The sequence below is a fragment of the Pteropus medius genome, unplaced genomic scaffold (genome assembly GCF_902729225.1).
Source record: "Pteropus medius unplaced genomic scaffold, Ma_sr-lr_union100, whole genome shotgun sequence".
Lineage (NCBI taxonomy): Eukaryota > Metazoa > Chordata > Mammalia > Chiroptera > Pteropodidae > Pteropus > Pteropus medius.
The window spans coordinates 4197182-4224040 of NW_024345481.1; the positions used below are offsets into that span (position 1 = coordinate 4197182).

The following is a 26859-nucleotide window of genomic DNA, read 5'->3' on the forward strand; positions in this document are numbered from 1 at the left end:
GCTTCTCGCCAGTTTTCAGGTGAAACAGAGAGCTGGAGCTGAATTTTTCCTAGCACAGACGTTAATGTAATGAAGACAAATTAACTGTACTGATAGTTAGCTGACAGCGGTCTAAGTATCCAGCCAGGGCATGACACACTCACACGTTCATGGCACGACATGTTAGTTCTGACTTCAGGAACGAAATTAGTCTTTACAAATCACCAACACTCAAGACTGAGACAACTGAGATACTTTGCTACACACCCAGTATGTCTAAGGGCTGTCTCATATTATAGCACAGGGAAACGAGGCTTAATCTCCCGGAGACTTAAAAAAATGTTTCCCCGCCCACCTCAAATCTATAAATTAAAGAAGTTTGCTGAGAAACAGGATTAAGTGGGTAGGGACAACCAGGCACAGTCAGGCTTGTTGGATGTTTGGATCAACATCAAGAATTGCAGTTTCCAGTTCTGTGGCCGGTCGAAGAGCTTTGTAAGTATTTTCTGCAGTGAATGAAACTGGTTTGGAGTGACATAAATGTGGCGGAGTGAGAGATGTCCCCAGAGCTCTCCCCTTGAAACAACAATAAGCTGAACATCTAAAACTCGACAGAAAACCTTGCACATCGGCACGTCTGAGCGTGGGGTCTGCGCGTAAGAGCAGAACACACTTCCATTAATGCCCAGGCGGAGAAATAGTCCATTAAACACCACGAACAACCAAGGTGACAAAGCAGCTCAGAAAGAGAAAAATCTCCAGAAAATAAGCTTAAAGACATAGAAATATGTGACTTAAATGACGGAGAATTCAGGATGGTACTTCTGAAAAAACTCAACGAGATCCAAAATAATTCATATCAACAATTCCAGGAACTGAAAAAACAACGAGGTCAGCAGGATGAGTTTTTTAGCAAGGAGACTGAAACTCTCAAAAAGAAACAAGATTAAGCCTATTTTAAATTCTTTGATTATATTAAAATATAAAAAACGAAGTTTTTTAAGGTTCTGAATCAGGTTCATCTTCGACTCCAAGTTCACAGAACTCTTTGAAAAAGCAAATAACCAGCTGAAACTTTTACTGAGGTTGGACATAATAAGCTAGCAGTATGTGGAAAGTGAACTTATTAGAAATTAAATGTAGTGAGGTCTGCATAATCTGTATGAACTCCATCTCGCATCACAAGGACTTAGTCTGACCACCCGCAGTTCTAACAGGCCATTTTGCTAAGTTTTAGTTGGTCTGGCCTTTCCAAGACTTTTCATGTGCTGCAACACCCCAAGGCAATTATGAAGTCTGGTATATCACCGCAAACAAAGATGGCAAACTTAAAGATCAGGTTAAGTCCTTCCGGCACTGCAATAACAAATAAAACTGGGACGAGCCAACAGGAAGCAATTTGTGGACTGAAGATTGGAGACTTTTCCTCCGATCTTCTGTCCACAGGCCCTGTCAAAAGGTTCGTTAAGTCCCAGTTCTGATTTGGGGATGTGCCAGAATAATTCTCAGAAACCCCCTCTAAAACTACAAAATCAAGTTAACTCTAATCAATGGATGTATATATTCAAATACAGTGCATGCACAATCTTTTTTCTGATGATAACTTGTCAAATATACAAAACATTCTTGAAACTGAATGACAGTCATATATATTTTTTTAAATCTTAATATATTCCTACTTTTATAAGACATTTGCTTAATGTACATGGTTATCTCATTCCATGGAAAATAACCCTTGTTTTTATGTCCCATTCCCCACATTTGCTTAAAATTCTCTATCATTTCTATATATTCACATTTATTTCTGTACATCTAGGGTCCTTCTTAGTGGTTTTCTGTAACAAGAAGCTCAAATGCACTATTACATGAAGTATTTTGCTGGGGAGGGTTGTTTGGCATCAGGCTCGATCCCAGAAAACTTACATTACTTAACTTTTAAATATCTTTATCTGAGCTGTTTTAGTTGGTTTAGTTCCTTTATTTCCAAGTTAATTTTAATCCATATATGTGTATATCAGGCACAGTACACAGTGCAATCTTGATACAGAGGCTGAGATGAGAGAACGCACGGCTCTAAACACGTGAACGAGCAGTATGTTAATAACCAATGGCCTTCATGGGTGTGTGTGTCGCTTGATTACTCATTGCCCTACTACAGCTTCTCACCGGGGGTGCTCCTGGCATTCTGGGCAACACGAGCACTCCTTCTGCAGGACTAGCTCCAGTACTGTAGAATGTTTAGCATCGCTGGGCCTGCCTACCAAACACAGGTGCCCAGGCATTGGGACATCTAAATGCCCCCCTCCACACACATGCACACCTCCAAGTGCTCTCTGGGAGAAAGGGGAGGCTCCCACCCAGATAAGGACCACAGCACAGTGCCGCCTTACTAAACAGCATGTTACACAGTTCCACGTTTAGAAAGACTATTAAAACTCCTTTCAACGTTATGGCTCTTGAATAATGTGCTGAAAAACAGCATAAACTTTTATCAGAGTTTAAGATGAAACATTTACTCAGCTAACAGGACCATTTATACGCATACTTGGGTCTACTTATCCAGGGGCTTTAAAAGAAGCCAGGTTTTGGCAATTAAGTAAACACAGCTAAATCCCAACTCTATTACTTTTGTGTTAGGGTTTCGTGGTAAGCAGTTGTTTTTAGTGAACTCGGCGTCCTGGGATGAAAGCTGGCGCTCGTGCTGGTAACGATGCCACAGGAATAAAGTGGGGTTACACCGTCTCACGGGATTTACGTGAGAACGGCCCCCACAGAAAGCCAGAGCGCCAAACCGTGCGCGGAGCCGCGGCGAGAGCGCATGCGCCATGCGTCTTGGTCCTTCCCGCTGGATCACACACTCTATTCAAAGGCAATATTCGCTGACAGCGGCAAATTCACATAGTAATGTGTAGTGCAGCTGTGTGCACTACAGGAGGCAGTTAGTCATTTAAAATCTACCCCCCAAAAGGCAGGGTTGGTCTCGGGCTTGCCAAATACTGAAAACCTTTTGAACATTCTGCTTTTTGTTTGGAGGGGGTGGTAGTAACCAAAGTTTAATTTTGCTCATGTATCCTATCCCCTGCCCCATATGCACACACAAAGAACCATGTGGTTTATGGTGTAGATAATTTAATAATTCTTGTCTCCCTTCCAAATACTACCGTTTGAGACTAAGATGCAAAGTCACACTGCAAGTTCTAAAATGGTAGAACATATAGGGAACCAGACATAATCATACTCCACTGTTTATAATGGGATTTCATAAACAAATTTAGATATAAAGTTAAGCCAGCACTCTGATGATTAAAAATAACCAGGGCTTTCTACAGCTACGTATGTCAGAGTTTTATAGGATGACTTATCTTAGACACAAGTCAGGAAAACTTGGCATTGAAGATGCTCCAACCCCTCGAAGAAAACAAGGTTCTAACGAGTTATGTATATTTTTTCACACTAACCATATTTAGCAAAAAAATCTCCTTTTCTGCCCCACAGTAGCCTATCTTATTAGACCAGTTGTATTTTCACTTTAGTATGAGAGGTAAGTTTATGATCTATTACCAGAATATCATTATATATGCAAGAGACAAATGCCTAAAAACAAAAACAGGAATGAATTTAGTTTTATTTCTTAAACAAGAACAAAACTGGCCAGTAAAACTTATTAAATTTAAGCAAAATACTGTGTGAGTTTTTTCATGAAGAATGACTAGAATTTCACAGGTATTTTGCTCCAGGTCACTTGACTATATAGCATATATTATTTAATACCAGGATTTAACACATAAACCTATCTCTGCCTTAGTTAATGAAGATAATGAGAACCTAACTATGATACTCTCTACCCTACCTCTGCTTAATGACCTACTTTTTAAAAAATCACATTTGCTGTTTTTTTTAAGGGTTATTAGCTCAGCTCAAAACCACCACACTGGTGACACGCCGAAGAACCATAGTAGCTTCATCCTTCTTCCGCTCCCAGCCGGCCCCAGCTGGTGGGCACCTTGCATCCTTTGGGGCTCACTCACTCTACAAACACCAATCGCACGCCTACTGTGGGCGCTGACATCCTGCAGGGCACTGTGGACACAGAGGAAGGAATCAGATCTCCCTTGCCCTTGAGCCGCTTATGACTTAACGCACCAGTATGGACCTCACATAGCTGTCACACACTGGAACGGGGCTGAACCATCAAGGTCCCCAGAGCTGCTTTTCAAACACTTGCGTTTCTGGGCCACGTCCCGAGAACCTGGATTTTTGAAAGCCACTCAAGTGATCTGCTGGACTGGCTGAACTCACAGATCACTGAACAGCGGCAAGGGTGTGACGGCCGTGAGTTCTGGGTTCCAAAAACGTGGCGCTGTAACCTACCGAGGGTCTCAAGTAGGTGACTTCCCCTCTGTGGGCCTCTAGCCCCTTATCTGCAAAAAGGTTTGGACTAGATGCCCTAAGGGCCTTTCTAGCTCTGAAATGTCGGGTCTGAAGTCCAGGGAGGCAAGGTGAGAATTCTGGAGCAAGAGCTCAGCGCCCCGGCGAGGCGGGCTCCTTCTTGGGGCACGCAAGCTGACGGAGCAGGAAGAACCATGAGAAACGAGCTGGCTGCTACAAGCTGGCCAGGAGATTGTTTTCATGGACAAAAGAAAAGCTCACACCTGTTTTCACATTTCCTGGAGGGGGACGTAATCCTCCCGCCAGGCAGACACACACACAGAGAAGTACAGATCTTATTACCCCAAGGCAACTGACATCTCTTTCCAATAAAAAGGTATTAAACCTCAACCTTTAAAAGATAAACTCAATAACAATTCACCCTACTAAACCAAAATAAATCCAGTGTCCCCTCTGCTCAAGCAGCTCCCTCAAACAGCTTAGCCGTTGGGAGCAAAGACAGGCCTGGGAGCAGGGCGGTGGGCAGGACCCCCTTCGCCTGTCCACTTCCCTGCTTGTTTGTAAAATGCAGTATGTAATTGGAAATGGCTGTGTCTGTAGGGGATCTTCATTTTAACCTTCTATAACTTAAAAATTATCTGAGTGACTTCTGAACGAAGTCAGTGGCTGTGTAGTTCTCTGTAAAGGCAGAGTGACAAAGAGGTGACGCACTGGGGAGAGGGGACGCAGAGGTATTTTGAGGTCACAGAAGTTAAAGTTCTGTTTTTTGTTTTTTTTTCTCTTTAACAGAAAGGCTTTTGAGTGTCTTTGCTGCATTAATGTAAACTGTGACAGCCCGGAATGGCCTCAGTGTAAGCCTCCCAGGCTGTTCTGTCCAGAGGTTTCTGTTCCATGGAATATCCCAAAGGACCAGTATTTTTCAGAATACACTTTGGAAAACATGATTTTGGGTCTTCCCAGTTTAATTTGATCAAAATGGTATATCTAAAATGCCTTCTAAGAGCCTGAGAGATGTAAAAGAAGACACTGAGTTAAAAAGAAATATTATATTTTACTTCTAATCCATGCTGACTGCTGAATTTTTGGCTGTCAGATTATCTCCCTCCATTATTTCTCTCATTTTGGTAAATAAATATTTGGCAGTATTTCCTTTGGGAAGTGTCCACTTCCTCCTGAAACATTTAAATTCGGTTTAAGATGACCTCTCCAATCACAGAATAAATTCAAACTGTACTAAAGAGCACAAGACAGGAGGTAAAAGTTCAAGAGCAAGTCCTTCACAGACTTTATAGACAAGCAACCAGGTTTCATTTTAGCAGCCAGAACACTGTAGAGGGGAAAAGTGTGTAGTGATTTTCCTATGCACTCACTCAAGAATCAGGAAAACCATTTAAAATAGAAAGAGAAATTCAAATAGTAACACTTGAATGTTTGAATTCCAGGCAGTGGATTCAGTGATAACAAATTAATCCCAATATCATCATACCTGCATTTACTCAAAAATTAGTCCGAGTCTAACTATCCAAGCACCACCAAGATTACATGCAAAGCTTGACCTTTCATAATCATTTAAAATGTCAACGCTGTTTTCCAACATTCCAGCCCTCTTCCGAAGGTGCCACTTCAGCAACTTCTAACAGCGTTCAAATATTTGGATAAGACCTTCCAAATACTTAGAAAGGCTCTGATAGGAAGTAGATACAGCAAACTTTCTCCCACGAATGGAAGAAAAATGAGAGAGTGGCAAGGAAAAATGCTCATGACTGATAACGAATGAATTATAAAAGCTTTTTCAGACGCTAGTTTGGGCCGCTTAATTAAAAAATTATAAAGACAATATTGTACTCTGATTTTCATGTTGTCATTATGTATTCTTTTTTTATAACAGCGTTGTTGAAAAATGATTTTTTACAACCATAAAATTTGTCCATTGGTCCGGTGGTTTTTAGCATATTCGCAGAGTTACGCAACCAATACCACCAACTAATTTTAGAACATTTCATCACCCCAAAAAGAAACCCCATGCCCATTGAGCAGTCACTCCCTATGACTCTCCTACCCAGCCCTGGCAACCACAAATCTACTTTCTGTCTCCATGGATTTCCCTATTCTGGAAATTTCATGTAAAAAGAATCAGATAACATGATCTTTTGTGAAGTGCTTCTTTCACTCGGCATAATGTTTTCAAGATTCGGCCACGTTGTAGCATCTGTCGTTCCTTTTTTATTATCAAATAATATTCCACTGTCTGGCTTTATCACTTTGTCTACCTACTGCTTTTGAACTGGACTATGGTCAATTTGGTATTCGAACGGATAAGAATAAAAAAAATTTAGGGAGGAAACAAAGATAGAAGAAAATAAAAATTTTAAGAACTAAAATTCAGTTTAAGTTTACTGTTTTAAAGTTGTAAACGAAAATGTTACATGTTCTCAGGAAGATGGCAGCAGCGGCCAGACGAATGTGAACACAGCGGGAAGCACTGACTCTGCCCTCCGACACCCACTCCCTCCTAAAGCCAGAAGTAATTTTGGCTGTCACGAATTCTAGACAACCTCTTCACTTTAGACGAGGACAAGACACTGGGTGGGGGAGGGCAGAGGTGAGAATCCGGGCTCTTGTTCAGCATCCCCTCTTAGATTTTCAGCAGAAACTGAGTCTTCTGCCATATATGTATTTAACGACAATGGTGCCAAACAGACCATAGCTGACACTCAATTTAAGTACCAAAAACCCCCAAATATTGAACTGATCATCAACTATATATTTTGGACTTTCTCGGATTGATTTAATCCCTCCCCACCCCTCCACCCCCGGCCAGAGCCCTGTTCGCTGCTGCACAAGGAAACGTGGCAATCCCAGGCATGTTTTATGAAGTCTGGTGTCCCTTAGTAATCGCTCGGGAAATATGGCCAGCCGCACCTTAGATGCTGTTCCCTGCAGCCTTTGTGCTCCTCTAAGGCAGCGGTTCTCTAACTTCAACGCAAAAGAATCACCTGGAGAGCCTGCTCAAACAGTTTCCCAGCCTGGGGCCGAGTCTGACTCAGGAAGTTGGAAGGGGCCCCATAAACCTACAGCTCTCCCTGGCTCACAGGTGAGGCTGCGCGACAGCCAGTGCTCAGGGGAGGAGGCAGCATCCTGAACATGCAAAAGCCACCCCCCCACCCCCGCGCCCACCACAAACACGCCTTTTGACAAGATTCGTATGTTACCTGCTACGATTTATATACGCCATTATGTGAAAGTATCTTCACCAAGTGTCCCTCACTAGTATAGACCTCAACTCCCGGAGGCGGGTTTGTCTTATGTGAAATGTATCCCAGCAGACTGTATTACTTCTCCCCCTTCCCCAACTCGCCACTCCCCCTCCCCCATACCCCGATCTCTTTATCTTTGAGAAAGATAAAAATCAGTCTCTAGGAAGAGTACTCCCACTCAGTAAATCATAGCATTAGCTATGACACACAGTGGTCACTGTTCACGAATGCTGGCTAACAAATAACCCAGCTCTGTCAAACATTACCAGTAATTCACTTAGCAAACCTTCAACGGCTTGGTGTAGAAATGCAGAGGCGTGACTTCAGCCAAGGCAGGCAAAGTCGGAAAGCCCCAAAGGCAAGTGGATGCTTTGTTTTTTAGCTCTTCTCCGTCTGTATCACCAACTCAAAGATAACTTTGCTTCTATTGTATAGAATGAGTGTTTGTCTTAGTTACCTGGGAAATGCCGCTCCCAGTAACACTTTATATAAACAACATTACATAGAAGTAGTTGCCATCAAAAATCCAATTACCATTTTATTTTGTTATAGTTTCTAATAAGCATATAGTTAGAAGCATCCAATCGTTCTTTATTCAAGAAAGGCAGTCCACAAACTACCCTGGTGTACACAATTATTTTAAGGACAGAGAGGCCAAAATAAAAACCAGTATATCACTATGGGAAAGTATTTAGCAAAATATCGAAACATTATTGGAAAGAGAGAAGACAAATAAAATAGAAACATGGTCCTTAAAATATAATTTTTAATTAAATGTAGGAAAGTCCATATTAACATGGGAAAGGCTAAAAAAAACTGGTCACCTAGCTCCACAAATCTTGCAAAAGTCTGTAGAATTAAATATAACAAAAATTGTCAGGTGATTCGGCTAAAATTTCTGTGCGTTATTTTGTCTGTAGCATGACAAACCCACAGAGACAGATGGATAGGATACAAAATTCATATTCTGGTAAAGTTTTCATATAATTACACAATAGTAGGATAATAGTCTAGTCTTTTACTGCCTAGTAATGGGAATAATAAAACCATCAAATGTTAGAGCTGACGAGAGTCCACTTGTGACAACTCCTGTGAGGTCAAAGTGCCTGCCCATATTCTGTTATTCCTATAACTTTCCTAGGTCATGCGACTTCTGGGAACATGAAGTCCCGAAAATCTGAGGATTGGTTGGTGCCAGTGGCGGGGGTGCCCATCTGGTCTGCTGGTGGCCATCACAGATCTCCAGGGGTCTCCATCTCCTATGATGCTGGTATTCTCTGCCCCCACAGGAAAATTCGAGCTGGGACACAAGTGGACGATGCTGACAGCTCATAAGTTAATAAAATGACTCTAAATTCTCTGTAGGTAGTATGTATCAACAAACTAAATTAACCTACCACAACCTAGTGTCTCAGGTTACGTCATAATCCTTCTGGACTAACAGCACCCCCCCCACCCCTGGGCGGGGCTGTAAACCGGTGGTCCTCCAGTTCGTGTTTGCCAAGGTGCAAATTACTAATGAAAAGCAAGCTCAGAACTGCAGAATTTAACTTCAAATGAGCCAACTTAAGTCATGAACCAAGCAGTTGTTAGTAAAGTTTCTCCGCTCAGTTTAAAGCATGGTCCTTATTTATCTGGTTTTAAGAACTGTGAGTATAAACTTGAACTTGGAGGAATGGGGGTCGGGAGTGCCAGGCCCCAGCTCAGCCCCACGCCTCGTACCCAAAACAGCATCATGAGTGTCAGGGCTTTGGGCACTGACCTCATTTAACAGAGAATTCAACATCACTTTAAGGGATTCTGAGGGTAACTTATTTTTGAAAATTAACGCTATGCACCCTCGGTTCTTTTCTAAACTGCTCTTCTCTACCACCCTTAGGCTAAGCTTTCAACTTAAAACCTAAATTCTTAATATGCAGTAGCTCTCGACAGGACAGAGTACTGACATAAAAGCCTTGAATTTCCAAGTAACTTTTGTTTCAGCTACGTTATGTTACATTTTAGGGATAGGGAGGCCAAAATAAAAATGGAACATTGTTACATTTTATATTATTCTTCATGTGAAATATATGTTATAAGTAGAACAATTAAAATAGTGACAAGGTATAACTATTTTGTAGGGTGACTGAAAGGGAACTGCTTGGTGAGAGGTATAAAGTTATCCTAGTCTGACTTTCTTTTAAAGGCTGAGGAAACAGCCCCAGAAAGGTTTACAACTTTCTCAACTTCTGGTAATCAGTCCCTAAAAATATTTATATTTGTATAGCTCTTAAATGTCATTTGTAAAGTTATATCTTTCAATGCTTTTAAATTTTTGAAGTTTGTAATTCCAAATGCCGGGGTGAAAAATTACGTAAAATTACATACAAGGAAGTGCCCAGATAAACTAATATCCATCTCAGAATTTCAAGAACATGTAATGAAATCTCGAGTCTTTCTTAATAGCTCCTTTTGCCTCTGAAAGTAAGCCACTTCCTGCCCCCAGACCCACTTCCTGTCAGCCAAGGCTGCCTGACGAAAAGCCAACCAACCAGTCCTGTTTGTGCTCATCACAGCCAGAGAAAATCAGGACCTTAGAGCTAGACGGGAGCTTTCTGAATAGTCGCATTAAAAGCGGGTCAGGCTCCTCTACAATAAAACCAGGCTGGGAACGGTCTGTGCTGAGCCCTCCCCACTGCTCACGGACGAAGGTATTGCTTTTGGGAGGAAGAAACTGCAGCAGTAAGAACCTGCTTTCCAGATGTTTGACAAAAGAAAGGATCATCACTCTCACCCAAGCTCCAAGTCTGTGCTGCAGAGTGACACGGAGGGGGGGTGTGTGTGGCATTTTTAACTGCCAGTAGTATCTAAAAATAATGTTTCTGATACCCACTACAATGTCCATTCTTTTAAGATCCTTTTTTGGTGAGTATTAAGTAGAAACTGACTTCTCCCACACTGAGAATGGCATACATTGTGTAATTTTAATATGAGAACTAACTGGAATGCTTAGACAGCATTTTACATAGGAAAGGGGAAATAATCAAAGAATGTTACATTCTACAAAAGAAACTATTCCTTTTCAAAAACACAAATAATCTACATCTTTTTCTCCCCCTCCTCCCCCACAAGGCAGTCAAAATAAATTATCATTCAAGGTTTCTCTTAATCTAATAAGCTTGAAGTCTTGGATCTGTAGCGCGTGATTTGTTTTACTAGACGTATCATACCTACTTCAGCACCAACTCAGTTTGCTGAAAAGTGAAGTGAATTATATACACAAATGTAGGATCTCATAAAAAACAAAAGTCAGGGATGGGGCCAAGGTGGCTATCACATGCTTTAATGGTTTTTAATTCTACGCTCATCAGACATAGGATACTAAAGACCTATAGACTAAACTTCACTACCCACCCCAAATGCACTATTTCCTTTGTAAATTGAGAAGTCTGTCAAGAGTCTTTTCTTTCTAATCTATTGAGCAGGAGAGCCTATGAAAGAACGAAAATGTCAAAACGACATAACTCCTTTGCCAACCTGTTGTTTTAGGGAAGGACATATAAAATAAGCCACTTAAATGTTGTGCCATTTCTAATATAAATCTTTGCCCCTATTTAAGATCACATGTACAGTAATATTTTGCAGTGTTGAAAGACTATTTCTCCTATAAGAAGCTTAGACAGGATGTATTTGAACTTTACCCAGAAGTCTTTACTTTTGCTATCAAATATAGAAAGCGAGACACGAATAGTTTTTTTAATCCAAACTAAATGAGTAAACTTACAAAATTTGCTTGAATAAGCAAACTTCGAGAAAACTTATGCTTTTAAACCGCCCTGTGTTTTGGAAATCGTACTAAATTGGAAAAAAAACCAAACACCTCTCTTTAATTTATACTTTGTCACAATCAAGTATATGGCATCTGGAATGGGATTATAATTATGTACATAATCACTTGATGGGAGCAAGAAGCCCTGGCACGCATTTACAGTCCCGTCACCCACCTGACTCCTGCAGCCCCTGTCCGCTGGCTGTACTTCCTACAGGTCTCACCTGCTCCCACCCCGACCACGGACTACGCAGACTACGCAGACTATGCAGACTACAAGCACTGATCTCAAAATGGCTGCATGAAATTCTGCTCAGTAAGGCCCGCATTTATTATGCGCACTTCCAATTTTCAGCTCTGAGAATGCTGCTATTGAGACAATGACCTATTTCCAGTAGGGTCACAACATTCTCCCCCTCCCCCACCAAAAAAGAAATCGTGGGAATGAAGAGGAAGAGTGGAACTGGCTGGGAACAAACAGTTCTGTGTGTTTCCAAGTCAACTGCGATTTTGACTAGAGATCGCCCTTAACAGAACGTGTGTGGAGGGTGAGAGCCCCTCCCCCCCCAGGGGGATTAAATCAGTCACTCACTGATCAGAACTCAAAAGGTCTCTCCAGAAACTGTGGTTCTACCCCCGGGGAATCCATGGAGAAGGTTCGCTGGTTCACACCGGCAGGCAGGGCAGGCTTGCTGGGGCCACTTCTCAGGCCTTGGGTCCAGGACTCCGGACTGCAGGGGAGGCGGGGACCCGGGACCCCTTCCCCCTTCCCCCTTCCCCCTCACTAGACTCAAGCATTTGGCGATTTGGGATTTGGAATCAGAGCAGCGTCTCTTTCACACTTACAATGTGCTTCAAAAATACAAACTTATTTTGGCGGCGGAAATTTGAAACATTTTCACAAAAGTAGAGAAAACAGTAGAATGAGCCCCCATGTACTTTCATTCAGCTCTAACTCTCCAGCTTTCTCGATTCATCCACTCTTTCCACCAGTTTAAAAGAAAAAAAAAAATCTGCTGGCATTATTTTAGCCACCATATATATCATTCCACTTGCAAACACTTCTGTTTGTAGCCCTAGTCGCGTGACCACACACACACACACACACACACACACACACACACACACACACACACAACCACTCACCGTATAATTAAAAACTATTCCTTAATATTTAAAATTCAGTCAGCATTCAATTTTCCCCAACTGCCTCAAATCATGTTGTGCACTTGGCAGCCTTCTCTTCATACTGTATTTGCAAACTGCCCTGTTTGGCCAGTTTCTTAACAAACATCAAGTGCTCCCCACCCTATCACCCCATCTAAGTCCCACTAATAGTCTCATCCAAATAGCAATGTATTATGTAAGCAGATACTTGAACAAGAAGCGACATCTGTAATGATCTAATCAAGGCAATGAAACACCTTAATAAGAATACTATACTAACATGCATAATATTTTAATAAAGAGGTGGTTCTAATCTAATATTTATGTTCTAAGCTTTTACCAAATGATTCGTGGTTCGATTTGTTCTTAGAAACATAAGGGATGGGGTTGGATAGCCCTGTAAGATATATTTTACAAGAAATCTACAGATGCACTAATGGCGTGGTAGACAAAATATTATTCAAAAAGAACAAATTTCCCTGAACCTCAGTGCCTGAGAAATGACGGAAGAATCTAAACGGGTTTGGCAAATGATGATACGCTTATCAGCAAACCTATCTGTAACTAGGGTCTTGGAGAAACATCATCTTGCCTCATTGTCCAATGCAAGAGTGACCGATCAAAGAACGAAAAGTAGACAAGATGGCACACTCCGCTCATTCAGAAGTCACTCTGCCCAGAGGTTTTAACTCTTCATCCAACAAGGAGTGAGTGAAAGAATAAAAGTGTCTGTCTGTCTGTCTGTCTCTCTGCAAATGAAACTGGATGGACACTGACAACAGCCCTCCTCCCTGACGTTTTATCAGCGGCTTGAAAGTAGGTATTTCCTTCTTTTTGTTCACCAATGTATCCCCAGGACTCAAAAACCTGGCATGTCAGTGGGTACTCTATCTGTTGAATGAACAAATAAGTTTTATGGAGGGACGTGAGTGATTTACATTGTGGCAGCAGCAGGACAAAAAGTAGGGGAAAATTTATGGTATTCTTAGGCTAAGTCAGAGAAAAAAAAAAAAGGCTGTCGTGAGAAATGACAGTGTATTTAATCTGATTAATGTTTTGTAGTAACAAGTAGAGTTCTACATTTACTCTGCCCTCTGCGGTGACAGAGACAGAGCCAGGCAGAGGGCCAGGAACTTCCTGCCCGTCCTAAGTCCCAGAGGAGGAAGCAGGGCACAGGGAGGCTGAGAAGCTCGCCCAAGAGCACTCACTACGAGGCAGCAGGTCTGCCCCCTTGGTCACCCTTCTTCCCTCTATGTATCTGCCGATAAAGCAAGAATTCAAAGGTTGTTCCAGAAGCAGATAATGATGTTTTTTTTTTTTCCCCCAAACCACTATGCCTCTCCCACTTTTGTGGCCAGGAAGAGACAGAAGGCAAAGAAACAAGTATTTCACGTCATTATAGGCAAAAATAAGTTCTGTAAAATAAAATGAATCGGGGTACAGGGTGGACAATAAGGCAGAGTGGTCTAAATTAGAGACTGAATTATAAAACCATCTATAAGTTTTCATACACACGCTATGGTAGGTCAGAAGTAAAATTTAAATTGTCAATGATTAAAAAAAAAACAACTCATTTATGTAACACTCACCTTCCAATTCAAATACCCAGTACAATTTACTTCTTTTTAGCATATGCCAACAAATATGTCACTATGGCATGGCTTAGCAAGTGTGACACCAGATGCTACCACTTTCTCTACAGAAACGAGGGCTGGCCAGCATGCTGGCCTTGTTGAAAATCTGACCTCAGCACCAACTACGCCTGCTCCTTGCTGAGCTTCCACAATACAGGGCCAGGCTCACGCGGCCTCTGATTTTTTTTTTTTTTAAATTAGAACCAACGGGGTGGATCTGCTTCTAAATATTATTAGCTTAGTCATAAAATATATACAAGGTATAACAAATACCTAACAATTATTTTTATCCTAAAGCAAGGGTTGGCGATTTTTTCTATAAAGAATCAGATAAATATTTTGGGCTTTGCAGGCCATATTTGGTGTCTGTTGCATATAATTTTTCTTGTTGTTTGAAACCTTTAAAAATATAAAAACTATTACTAGCTGGCAGCCCATATAAAAACAGGCCACGGCCAAATTTGGACTTTGCCTACCCCATCTTAAAGGAAAAACGATTATTTACAATATCTGAAACAACAATTTTTTTAAAAATACAATTTTAAACTTCTCTCAGGCAAAAATAGAAAAAAAAATTAGGGTGTGGAAAGTGACTTCAAACTTAACACGAAGGTAAGCAAAATTTGATACACTTAGTTATTGCAGTTTGATTCTTAGATGGTATTTGTCCTTCATCAATAAAAGTTGGGTCAAGGTCAGAAAATTTTCATTTTGCTTTTAAGGTTTGTTTTGTCAAATAGGTATTTTGTTTTCTTAAAAAGAAAACTGTTAATGCAGTTTTCATTTCCTTTGAGACAGCATTACCATTTACCTAGTATTTAAAAAAAGGGCTTAGAGAATGGCATGCGAATCATGATCACGTAGGAAAACAGAACGGACCCACTGCCTTGCTGCCTTAGTCCTTCTGCCCTTGCATGCTGGCGAGCTCCTATGCATCCCTCAACACCCACCTAGAATCTGGCCAGCGGGGAGCCCCTCCCTGGTTCTCTGGGGCACTTCATCTACTCTATGCGCCTCTCTAACGGCATTTATCATCCTGCACTGCAATTCTTTCTTTACCTGTCCGCCTCCTCTGTCGGACTGAGAAAACCGTGAAGGCAAAACCCGTCTTCCTTATTTTTATAAGCCAGCACCTAGCACATAATGGCACGATAATAGGGCTTCAATAATAAGGAGTGAGCCCAGGTGGCCTACAAGAGAATTCTGACTTCTAGGAGACACGGAGGATGAACAGGAGGTAGGGTTGCCTTTCCCTAAATAACCCTAACAGTTCACCCGGCTGTTTCCCTCCAAAGGCCAGCTGACAGACTTTACCTGGTTTGTAGCAACTCAAGAACCAATACCCTTAGATTTAGTTACAGATTTCACAGAACAGTTTGTAAAGTGAATGCCCAGGGGTGGGCTGGGTGGGCAGGGGCAGGGGGAGTACACCAGAAATCACAAAGCTTACAGTACCTGAAGAAAAACTGTTTGAATTTCATAGATACAAACTTTGCCTCGGTTTATCTTATGTAACATTGTTTTCATTTAAAAACTCTACTCCCATTTTACGGATGGCAAAATTAAGGTCCACGAAAGTGAAACAGCTTGCCAAAGTACAGGTAAATAATAATGAAACTTTATATGGCTCTTTATATTTTTATGTGGAAAAACTATGTACATTAACCATATATTTAAGCATTGCATTTTAAGCAAAAGTCTCTAAGTCACAATGTTGTTTCTTTCCTTTAAAAAACTATGTACAGAAGTCTAGAATAAGATCATCATTACGTCCACAGGCATGGATGGTAAGCGTGTTAGAAGGAAAATAATGCTACCTTCTGGTCTTTTCAATAAACACTCCCTATTTAATTAGCAGTGGCAAACATGGTTAGTGCTTAAATTACAAACTGACTGGAGTATTCGGGGAACCCATAAGGAATAACTCAATGTATTCACTGATGTTGAAAGCGGGCTGTGAATTTCATTGCTTCAGATGAGAGCTGAAACGTCTAAATACTGTAAGAAAGCAGGCGTATTGAATCATCCTAAGAATCTCCAAATTGCCAAAGACACACAAAAGTTTAAGTCTAAGTAAAAAAAAAAAAATTAAAACTTATAATAATTCGCTAAGAATAGTGACAGTCTCCTTTTCCAAACTGTAAATATTAATAAAACTACTCCACATTTAGTTAGAAGTCAGGCTATTTTTTAGGACAGTAATGAGAAAGGTCAATGTGGAAGAGTGGAAAATAGAAAAAGAGGAATAGAATCTTTCTTGCCGGCCGTTTAACAGGAAATGTCTGCCCTTTTCCCCCTTTAAAAACAAAGAGCCAAAATCTGAGAGCCCACTGGTCACTGCCAAATTAAGCTCTGCAAATGGACTCCCCATGGAGAGATCAAATCAGAGAGATGCTATCACACATCTTAGCTGGCCTTGTCTTTCTCGAGGTTGATACCCATCCAGCTACCTCCTCTTCCCCGCCCCAGCTACGTTCCAAAAATCAGTGACGACACCCGTGGCATTCAAGCCGAACTTTAAGAAGGGGACTGCATCCACTCCTGAGCCTAGGACAGCGTCCCTGGGATGGACGCTCTGGGAGCACAAGCACACTGGCCTCTGGTCTCTGCTCACACACGAACTCCAGGCCACCCCCGTGGAGGGGACTTCATTGCATTGTTGGGGTCCAAGAGAAAGGAATATATAAAATCTGCCCTTTTCCTATGAAATCAGCAGTTCCCAAACTCTGGGGTGCATCCAGACCATCTGGGGAGCTTATTTAAAGCACAGGTACCCAGTCCTACCCGGCCGTGGAGACGGGGACTCAGCAGTGCTTGTGAGGGGCCCAGGAACCTCAGTCTCTGGGTAATCACATGCACCCAAATTTGAGATCACCGTGCTAAATCAATCCTAACTTTTAACTTTGTGTGTACAGTGTGTACATACACTCAGGAGAAACATAAGAAGCTGCTGATTACTTCTAGTTTATGTGGATTTAAAACCGCTGTAGCTTGATAAGTCTGGTATTTGTACACACTTTGGGAGGGAGCACTTCTAATTATGAAAGAAAGCGAGGACTTTTTTCATCGACCGGTTACAAATTCATTAACAAACTGTGGAGACCAAACCCTCGACCTTCCCTCCCACGCCCGGTCCTTCTCCAGGTGCCTTATCTCAGTGAATGAATGGCACCACCAGCCGCCCAGTTCTGCAGGCCAGGCTCCAGAGGCTGGCCTCGGCACCGCCCTCTGCCCCTGCGCTTCCAATCCATCCATCACTGAGTCCTATCAAGTTCACCTCCCTCAGAGCTCCCAAATATGGCCCCTCCCCTCCATCAGCACCGCGGCCTCCTGAGGCCAAGCTATCCCCACCTCTCACCTGGGCTGCTCTGATAGTCTACGGTCTCCACTCTTACTCCCCCCAGCTGCCTCCTACTGATTCTCACGCTGCAGCTGCTGTGTGAGCTTCAAGGCAAATCTGATCAGGTGACCTTACCTCAGGCTTCTCCCTGAGGTGAGCCCCCAAACGCCTGATCACGGTCTGCAAGGAAGACTGCATAGCTGGTTCCCGTCGGGAACTTCATCCTGCTCTCTCTCCACACAGGGCCTCTGCACAGGCCGTTCCCTGCCTCCTCCTTCACCCAGTGAAGGCCTCTCCGCTCTGCACACTGCTTGGCCCGGTCACCACCTCCTGGGGTGCCTTCCTGATCCCCCGACTGGCACTTCCCCCAATTGCCACCAGCACACCCGTCATCACGTACACTCGAGTTATGTTATGACCTTATCTGTCCCCCTCACCAGATTGTACATCCATGATGACGGGGACTATTTCTGTGTCTGCTCATCTCGGTAGCCTCGACAGCTAGCATGGTAACACAGCCGACACCCATGGAACTAATGGATGAATGTACAAACAGACTCACTGTGCCTTACAATGTGACGATGACAAATGACTAAGCCCAGCCACTGCCACATGGGAAAATCTGAGCTACCTAATTGACCATCTGCCCGTGGTGAAGGAGGGCTATCCAGAAAATAGATCCCGCGTGTCCTCCTCCGTTGGTAGGAGGGAAGAAAAATGTATCAGATACTCAGTAAATTCTGTCCGTGCTAAAATATTTAGTGGGAAACGCTATGGATTCCCAGAGCGCCAAGGTCATCCATCTCAGGAGTTATCCTAAATGTTTGGCACAGGGCAGAACTCTGAACACACTTTCAGAGTTTGTCATTGAAGGGAAAATCTACTTGTATATGACAGTCTCTCCTACCAACACCTGATGAACGACAGGCTGGTGCCACTTAGAGGCGGTCCGGGTCTAAACCCCTCAGAAAGCGGCTCTGCGAGCCTGGCCTTGAAACACGACCGGTTTCACTCCTGAACTTGACTGCAATGCTTTTCCCTTCGCACTCCCCATGCCTCCTCTCCATCGCAACGAAGAAAGCAAGTGGCGGGGACGGGAGGAAGCAGGAAGGAGCCCCACGGGGCGTCCTGAACTCTGGGCACAGAGTGTTCCCTGAGCCAGGTCCCTGGGAACAAAGCCCCACGCGTCTCCCCAGGTGAGAGGAAGTCCAGCCGAGCAGAGGACCTCAGAACATCCTCCCCGGAAGCCTGCCTACCAGTCACACGAGAGCGGGGCCCCGAAGCGGCTGCAGGAAAGCAGACCTGGGCAGCGGGCCACCGCCCTCCCTAGGAGCGCCCAGGCGGCTCCCGTCCTCCCCACGGGCCTGAGTAAGACTCAGTGAGGCATTACGTCCCCATCAGATGGGTTTCCTCTTCATTGTCACGCTTTACCTAAGCCGGTCTCCCTCTCGAGGGACTCAGAGCGGCCTGCCTTCTCTTTCAGCACTTGCTTGTGTCTGGGCTCAGGTCCCAGACTCAGCTCCCCGAGGGCAAGGTCTGGCCCGCCCATCTGTGCAGGCTCCCCGTGCCCAGCTCAGTGAGTGGACGCTCAGCCTTTCTAACCAGTGGTGGCTGGAGACGCAGTGCTGGGAGAGCAGCAAATAAATATAAATTTCATCTGTACTGTTTTATGAATAAAGCCATCCACTGACTCGGTTTAGATAAATCAATCAAAAAGACTTCGGTGAAAATTCAAGGGATCCAGTGTGAGCCCCGAACCCCAACTACTCAGAGGTACCCACCTTTCTAGGTAAATGTTTGCCCCTCAATCCTGTTGCCAAACTTCAAACTGCATGAAGCCACCTGACAAAATTCCTAGCTTGGGCCTGACTCTAAGCAACACAACCCTTTGTTTCAAGGGTACATCTGTGGAGCTTGTTGGTGGCCGCTTAAGCTTTAGCACTGTCTGCGGTGGCTTAAAACAATAACAAAAACTAGATACTCTCGAGCAGCCTTAGAAGTACCATATCCAAATGTGAGCAGGCCCCTAGGCTCCTCCCGGCCACCTGTGGGGTGTCCCTCGCTCAACTCACGTGAAGAAAGACTTATGGGTATGTACTTTACGAGGCAAAACTACGAGAACCCACTACCACCACCGAAAAGGGGACAGGTAGGACTTTCTAAAAGGAGTTTTAGACCTAAAAGGCGACCTCGCAACAGTTTGGAAATTGTAACTGTAGCTATTATACAGTCCTTCAAAAGGTGACTCTGGTTACTGGGACATTAACACACAAGGTGATGGCTACTATCATTCCTTAAGACTTTAACGACCATCTTCGCTTTGTCAGAAGAACATTTTCAAAGTTTCTGATTCGGCATGAAAGACAAAATGAAATTAAAATGTACCTGCCATAGGAAAGAGCCTTAAAAATGAAGAACATTCTGACACATGTTATGAAATGGATGAACCTGGAGGCCATCATGCTGAGTGCAATGAGCCAGACATGAAAGGACAAATACTGTGTGATTCCACGTCAGTGAGGTCCCTAGGAGTGAAATTCATAGACAGGAAGTAGAGGGTGGTTGCCAGGACCTCGGGCGGGATGGGGGGGCGGGTAGCGTTTAACAGAGTTTCTATTTGGGAAGATATGTATATTTTACTAAAATAAAAAGAAACCAGAAAAAGAATAAAAGAGAGTTCATTACGAAAAATGAGAAAGAAAGTGACAGGAAACTGGTTTACTGACTTGTTTCTGAAGGATATCTGAAAAGCTGAACTCCGCATCTTTTAGCGAAATAAATAAAATCTTGGCCACTACTCCCATCCGCAGTGGGGGCTGTGCCCTGAGTAAGATTGTATTTAGGTCAGTTTTATATCACAGGCTTTGAAAAGCCTGGCGGGTTCACGCTGCTTGCAAGTTCAAACTGAAAAGAATTTCGTGTAGGAAAAGAATTTTCTGCTTCATGAATGAATCATTTTGATGATGTAACAGGCAAAAACTATACTGGCTTCTGAATCTATTAGCATATTAACATAGTAACTTATTTAACTTAATAGTAAAATAAGACTATTAATTAAAAACTCCTTTTAGGGAAGCTAACACTTAACGGTAGAAAAAGCACATAAGCACTGACTACAGAACTTCTCTGTAAAACTAAAAATAAATTTCAAATCTTTTATTCCAATTTTTAACGAATCCAGATATTGTCTCCATGATTCAAAACTCAATTAAAAAATTGTAAATCCTCTCCCCAAAGTCTCATCACCAGTTCACCTGTGTTAAAGCAGATGGAATACATACAGTTTCTAAGAAATGCCCACCACAAAGAACCCGCCTTATTCTCACAACTTAAATGAAAGCCAAAACTCTCCAGGCCTGGCCAGGCCTCACAGAGCCAGTGACATATTCAGATTCAGGGGGACGGAGGTGACGGCTCTACAGCACTTGAATCAGCTGATGTTTATGGGGTAGAGCAGGGAGAGAGCCTCCTTATCAAACTCCAGGGCCGCCGTCCTGTGCATGTCAAGTTCATTACTAAACCTCTTTTGCAGACAGAAATCCTGCCGCAGTAGCAAATTCCCGGGGTGACAGCACAGCCTCACAGGACCGGGGCGGCCACGAAGGCTGCGTCTCCTTCGCCAGAGGAAGCGCCAAAGGAAGATTTGGGGTGCATTTGGGTCCGGACACTTGCAGGGACTCCGAGCTGGTGTGCGTCATTGGAACCTGGCTCTCCCTGCGATTTAGACTTTTCACGAACCTTCCAAGTTGCGTTAGAATACACTTTTTAAACAAACCGAAGCAGTGTAAAGGGGATTCTGATTGTTCTAAAAGCCCGTAACTACTGGAGCAAACGAAAAGGCTGCAGAGAGCATCGTCATCGTGTTCTCGTCCGTCATTTCACAGAAGGACCAACAAATAACAGGGGAGACGATTCTCTGCTCCTGCGCTGCCGTCCGTTTGAAAAAGACCCCGGGGCTACAGGGAGGCGCCCCAACACCTCGCCCAGGTAACTCCGCTGGAAAAGAACCCCGAAGGTCCGACCCGGAAACTGGGTTACTCACTGGTTTCGGCATTTTCGGTTCCTGGTGGGTTTTCCTCGATTCTCTGGAAACGACTGGCCGGCAGCGGCTGAGACGGCTCTCGGGACCTGGAGGCAGAGGGGACCCCTTAGAGCGCGCGCCGCCTCCCGCTCCTCCCCCGCCGCCGCGCCCCGACCCTCGGCGCCCGCCCCGCGCGCCGCTGGTTAGGAACCGGCCGGGCGGGCGCCGGGATGAGTCACCGCCCAACCTGCAATTACGGCGGGCCGGGCGGCGGGCCCCGCGGGAGGGGCGCGGGGCGCGGGGCCGGGCGGCGGGAGGGGGCGCGGGAGGGGCGCGAGGAGGAGACCCGGGCGGGGTCGCGGGGCGCCGCGGGGCTGGGCGGGGAGGAGACCCGGGCGCGGGGCGCCGCGGAGCCGGGTGGCGGTCGGGGCGGGGGCGCGGGCCCACCGAGGCGCTTCTCGGGGCTCGGAGGAAGCCGGCGGGGAGCCCGGCACACGGCAAGTTTCACTTTGTGAAGCAACCGTTTGCCCACGGCTGAAACCGCAACCGTCAAGCCTTTGAGAAGCACTTTTTAAAAACTGTCCCCGCCCGACCGAGCCAGGCGGCAGGGGCGCGGGAGGGGCGCGTCCACGCAGCCCGGCTTCGCCCGCGCTTCGCGAGGGGCACCCGAGGGGACAGAGGGGACAGAGAGGTGGCGGGGCAGCCGGCGCGACCACACCGGCAGGCTTAGCTTCTTCACCTGCCGTTCACCTGGGCGAACAGGAGAACCGTGCGCGGATGGCGGGGCGGGGACGCCCCCGGCCGCACACCCCGGGACCCCGAGCCCGGCCGGCCGCCCGGCGAGCCTGGCTCCCCTCGGGGACCAGCAGTCCGGGGTTCGAGCGCGGCCGGGCCGGCTCCGCCACACCTGTCGTCGAGTCCCGGCCCCTGTCCCCGCCGCGGGGCGCGCACCGCGAACCCCCGGCCCCCCGCCCGCGGCCCCCCGCGCTCGCCCGGCTTACCCGCGGCGCCTGCAGAGGACCGCTGCGCTCCCGGCTGTCGCTGCGTCCGCGCTGTGCGCCCGCGGCCGGCGCTCCCGAGTGTCCCCGGAGGGGCGGGGTCCCGGGGCCGCGCCCCTCGCCGCCCCGCCCGCCGGACCTGCGAGGTGCACCCGCGCGCAAGATGGCTGCGGCGGCGCCCGCGCCCCGGGGCGCCTTCCGCCCCCCGCCCGCCCCGCCGCGCGCCCCCGCGGCCAGGGCGCCCCGGGTGGGGCCGCCTTCTCCGGCGTGAAGACCTCCCCTCTTCGCCACCCGTCCCCTTGCCCTTGAAGAAGAACTTTGCCGAATTTGGTTCAAGTCCTGATTGCACATGGGAGGCGTGAGGCTCCGGCGGCACAGCGCACGGAGGGAAATCGAGAACAGATTAACCTGGAGCGCGGGCAGCCACAGCGGGGATGCTGGGCCGTTCCGTGTGCGGCCGCCCCGTGCTCGGGGCATTCGGTTGTCCTTGCGCGGGATCTGTGGTCGAGTCCTGAGAACCCAGGGCCCGGGGCGGCCAGCCTTGGCGTTCGTGGTGGGACAAGGACACAAGATTGTGGACGCCCTGTCGCCGAACGTTCTGGTTAAAGACACATTGCAGTCTCGTTTGACTTGACTAGCACGAGGCTTTGGCAAAAATCTCCATAGGGAGAGAATCTAGGGGTTATTTTTAGTGTTTTTGTTTTTTTGGTTTTTGTTTTTTTTTCAAATGGTTCTCAGGAATTTTTTTAAGCACAAATACCCATGTACTTTGGTGGCCAGCAAGGGTTTGTTGTGCAGTGATTAAGAGCTGGCCCTAGACACGTGTATCTCCAAGTGTGCTGCCCAGACTAGCAGCGTCAGCATCGCCTGGGAAGGTGCAGAGATGGAAAATCACAGGTATTGCCCCAAACCTAGGGAATCAGAAACTCTGGGGCTGGGGTGCAGCAGTCCGCCTTCAAGCCCGGCAGGTGATGATGATGTAGACGAAGGGTTGAGACCTGAGCGGAATCCTGAATTCCTTTCCCGGGCTCACCACCAGCTCCCTGTGTCAGCTGAGTGTTATTTAACTCTTTTGTGCTTTCAGTTTTCTCATCTGTAAAATGGCGTGATCAGGGCACCGATTTCTTAGCGTTGTTATGAGGACTGAAGGAGTTAACACGTGTAAGATGCCTAGAACAGGGCCTGGCACATAGTAAGCACTCATATCTGCCCCGGAACAGAATGACCAATGATGGTGGACAAAGCACCAAACTCCCACTTTGTGGAATGGAGATACTGGTAGTTCCCTCCTATGTGAGCTTGTAGGACTAAATCAGGCATGCAAGGTGCTTGGCACAGTGCGGAACTCCTGTTAATGCCTAATCTGTCACGGGAGCAAACTGCTTCTGGGGGGCCCCTCGTCAGGCACCTGTGACCCTCTCCAGCTGCAGGTCCAGGGCGTTTCAGAGTTCCAAGTGAAGAGGAGGCTTTCTGAGATTTTGTCCTCTATTTGGGCACGTTTGTTCCCTCTGAAAAACCTTTTTTATTAAAACGAAGGCGTAAAGGTAACTGCTGTAGGAAGGAAACTATGAAAGATATTTAAGTAACCTACAGTAAGAATGGTTCAGATTGGACATGTTACTCCTAGGACACTATCTTCACGCCTTATCAAAGCCTTATCAAAGCCCGGAGCCCTGTTAGTCATTTTCGGCCCATTATCTGCTGATAGTATGTGCCTCCAATCTTTTATCTCAGTATATTGTCTTCTGAACTGGATGTTTGGAATTGCAGTGGCCCACAACCTTTATTTCTGAACTTTACCCTGTAGGGAAATACTGAAAAATGAACTGGTGTGTGGCTGAAAAATGAACTAGTGTAGTAAAAATGAAAAGATCACAGGTTTCAGAATCAAGCAGAGAGCTACGTCTGAATTCCAGTCCCAGCACTTACAAGCTTGTCACTTTGGGCAAGTCTCTTAACCCAACAAACCTCCCACCTCTTCTTCCGAAGAACGGGGATGATGATATATATTTCGTGGTGTTCCTGTGTCGCTGTGTCATATAGTGGGAGCATTGAAATTACTCAAATTCGACTTACAAGGATACTTTTCTTGTATAAAGTCCTATTTCGCATAGGCATTCTCCATGTGACTTACATAATAAGCATTACACATTGTATCTACATGCTACTGCTATACAGGGTAAAACATTTGTACTGTATCTTATGAGTGTTTTGAGGGGATTTTCCCAGGGTAATTTATTTTCACCTGACTTTAGAACCTAACGCCCCCACACAGCCCTGCCTCTCTCCCCCACCCCCAACATACACATGAGACCGAACTCCAAGGAATTTGATACTTTCTGAGGACAGGTAGTTGAAGCTTCGGTGTGCATTAGAATCACTCACGGGGCCCCCTCTAGGAATTAGGGGTCAAGAAGTCTTAGGTAAACCCTGGGACCCACTGCTTTAACAAGTCTCCAGGTGAGTCTGATGTACACCGAAATTTGAGAACCTGCTATGTAGGGTGTGGCAGGCCCCTGCCATGCTATTTACCTTGCCCCTCCCTTCACCCTTCTGTGGAGTAATTCCCCTGTATTTGTAAGTCATGGGTTTGTTCATATTTGGAAGGAAGCGAGGAAACCTGGAACCGGGAGTCTTGAATACCATTCTCTGCTCTCCTTCGGACTAGCTATTGACCTTGAACGACTTGCTGCTTGTTTCAGGGTTTGAGCTTTTTAGCTAGAGGAGGAAAATCCTATGTCAACACATGAGCCTGGTGAAAGGCTGGTGGTTAAGTGCTGGGAGTTCTTCGGGCAGGCGACACCAAAGTGAGGCTGGGCAGCCCTCAAAGTATCTTTAGACACAGTGGCAAGGACAAGAACTATTGCACAGAACATCCACTTGCCCTGACTGCAGGATTCCTATCAGATCACCTGGGATCCTATCTCCACACTGGTGCCAGGTTAATCTCAACCCGTAAAGAAAAGTTCACAAATAGTATGACAATCTCTAGCCACAGTCACTTCAAAAAACAGTTAAGAAGGACACAGTGAGAACATAGCCCTCTGCAAGTCGTGGAGAGGCCACAGACGAAACCAAACCTGCTGACACCTTGCTCTTGGACTTGGAGACACCAAAACTATGAGAAATTAAATTACTATTGTTTAAACCAAAAACAAACAAAAAACAGTCAAGAGACAAAGAGAACTATATAGCGTACTCTTGGCAAAATAAGGATTTGGGGTATATTTCAGGACTTGATAACCTTGGGTGGAAATTCACCACGGTGATTGTCTAGGGGACACGGAGGCCTCGGCCACAGTAGCTGCATTTTGTTAAGTCGTGTGGTGCTGGTCCACAGTGCCGTTTACAGCATCCTTTGTACCTTTGTGCGGATCTGAAATATTTTACGATAAATATTGTAAATGTAACATCAAGTAAGGTTTTCATTGGCAGAGATGACCATTAAAGAGAATGAAGCATTTCATGTGATCTTATAAATGAACTCAATATGCAAATCCCTGATCAGATCTAACAGCTCTTTCAGCATCTGAAGGGGTGACCAGTAGGTTCTTGCAGTGTGGGAATGCATGGGAATGAATGGGATTTACATAGCCTGACAGGTGGCCACTCTGCCTTGTGTCCAGAAGTAACTTTTAATGGTCTTCAAAGGACAATAAATTAGAAGGAGCTTCTTGGTACTATTTTGATGAAAGTCTTTATATAATTGGGGTCCACTAAGGAGAATTCTGGCCCTGAGTGTTCTATTTAAATTGTTTCCTTGTTTGTTTGTTTAAATAATTCACATAAATAACCATAATAGTTTCTATGTAAAAGGGTGCCAATGACCACGGAACTTGTTTGACTAATAAACTCCCGAATAGCATAGATTCTTTTACTGTAATTTGTTTTATTCCTAATCGTTTTATGGATTTTTTGGGGAAAAAAAGTTTTTTAGCTTAAAAGCATTGGTACGAGGAGGTCGTGGCTGGGACCTTTCACACCATTTTGATACCCTCATTTTACAGAGGAATCAGCCCCACAGAGATGCAATCAATTGTCCACACCTGCATCTAAACTTCTCTTGTCAAGACCGCCAGTGACCTCCATTTTGCCGAATCCAGAGGCCAACCTTCTCTCCCTCATCTTACCATTCTGCGACGCAGCCTTGGTCACAGACAAGGAACACTGCCTGGGGACAGTCTGTTCTCAGGGTTTCTGTGTCCTCCTCACTCCCCTTTTCCTGGTTCCTCCTTCTAGGCCGGCTCTCCGATTCCCCCTCCCCCC

The 26859-nt window shown here is 45.3% G+C and overlaps 1 protein-coding gene across 1 annotated transcript in view; it reads right to left on the minus strand.

Annotated features, from left to right (window-relative positions):
• The window catches only part of EZR (ezrin), a 46630-nt gene extending 23889 nt beyond the window's left edge, over window positions 1-22741 (minus strand). Inside the window, exons 1-2 of the mRNA XM_039873911.1 lie at window positions 22597-22741; window positions 21617-21702 (exon numbers count right to left, since the gene is read on the minus strand). Of these exons, the coding sequence (XP_039729845.1) occupies window positions 21617-21628 (12 nt within the window). The 5' untranslated portion in view covers window positions 21629-21702; window positions 22597-22741. The remainder of the gene's footprint in view (window positions 1-21616; window positions 21703-22596) is intronic.
• Between the last annotated feature and the right edge of the window lie 4118 nt (window positions 22742-26859).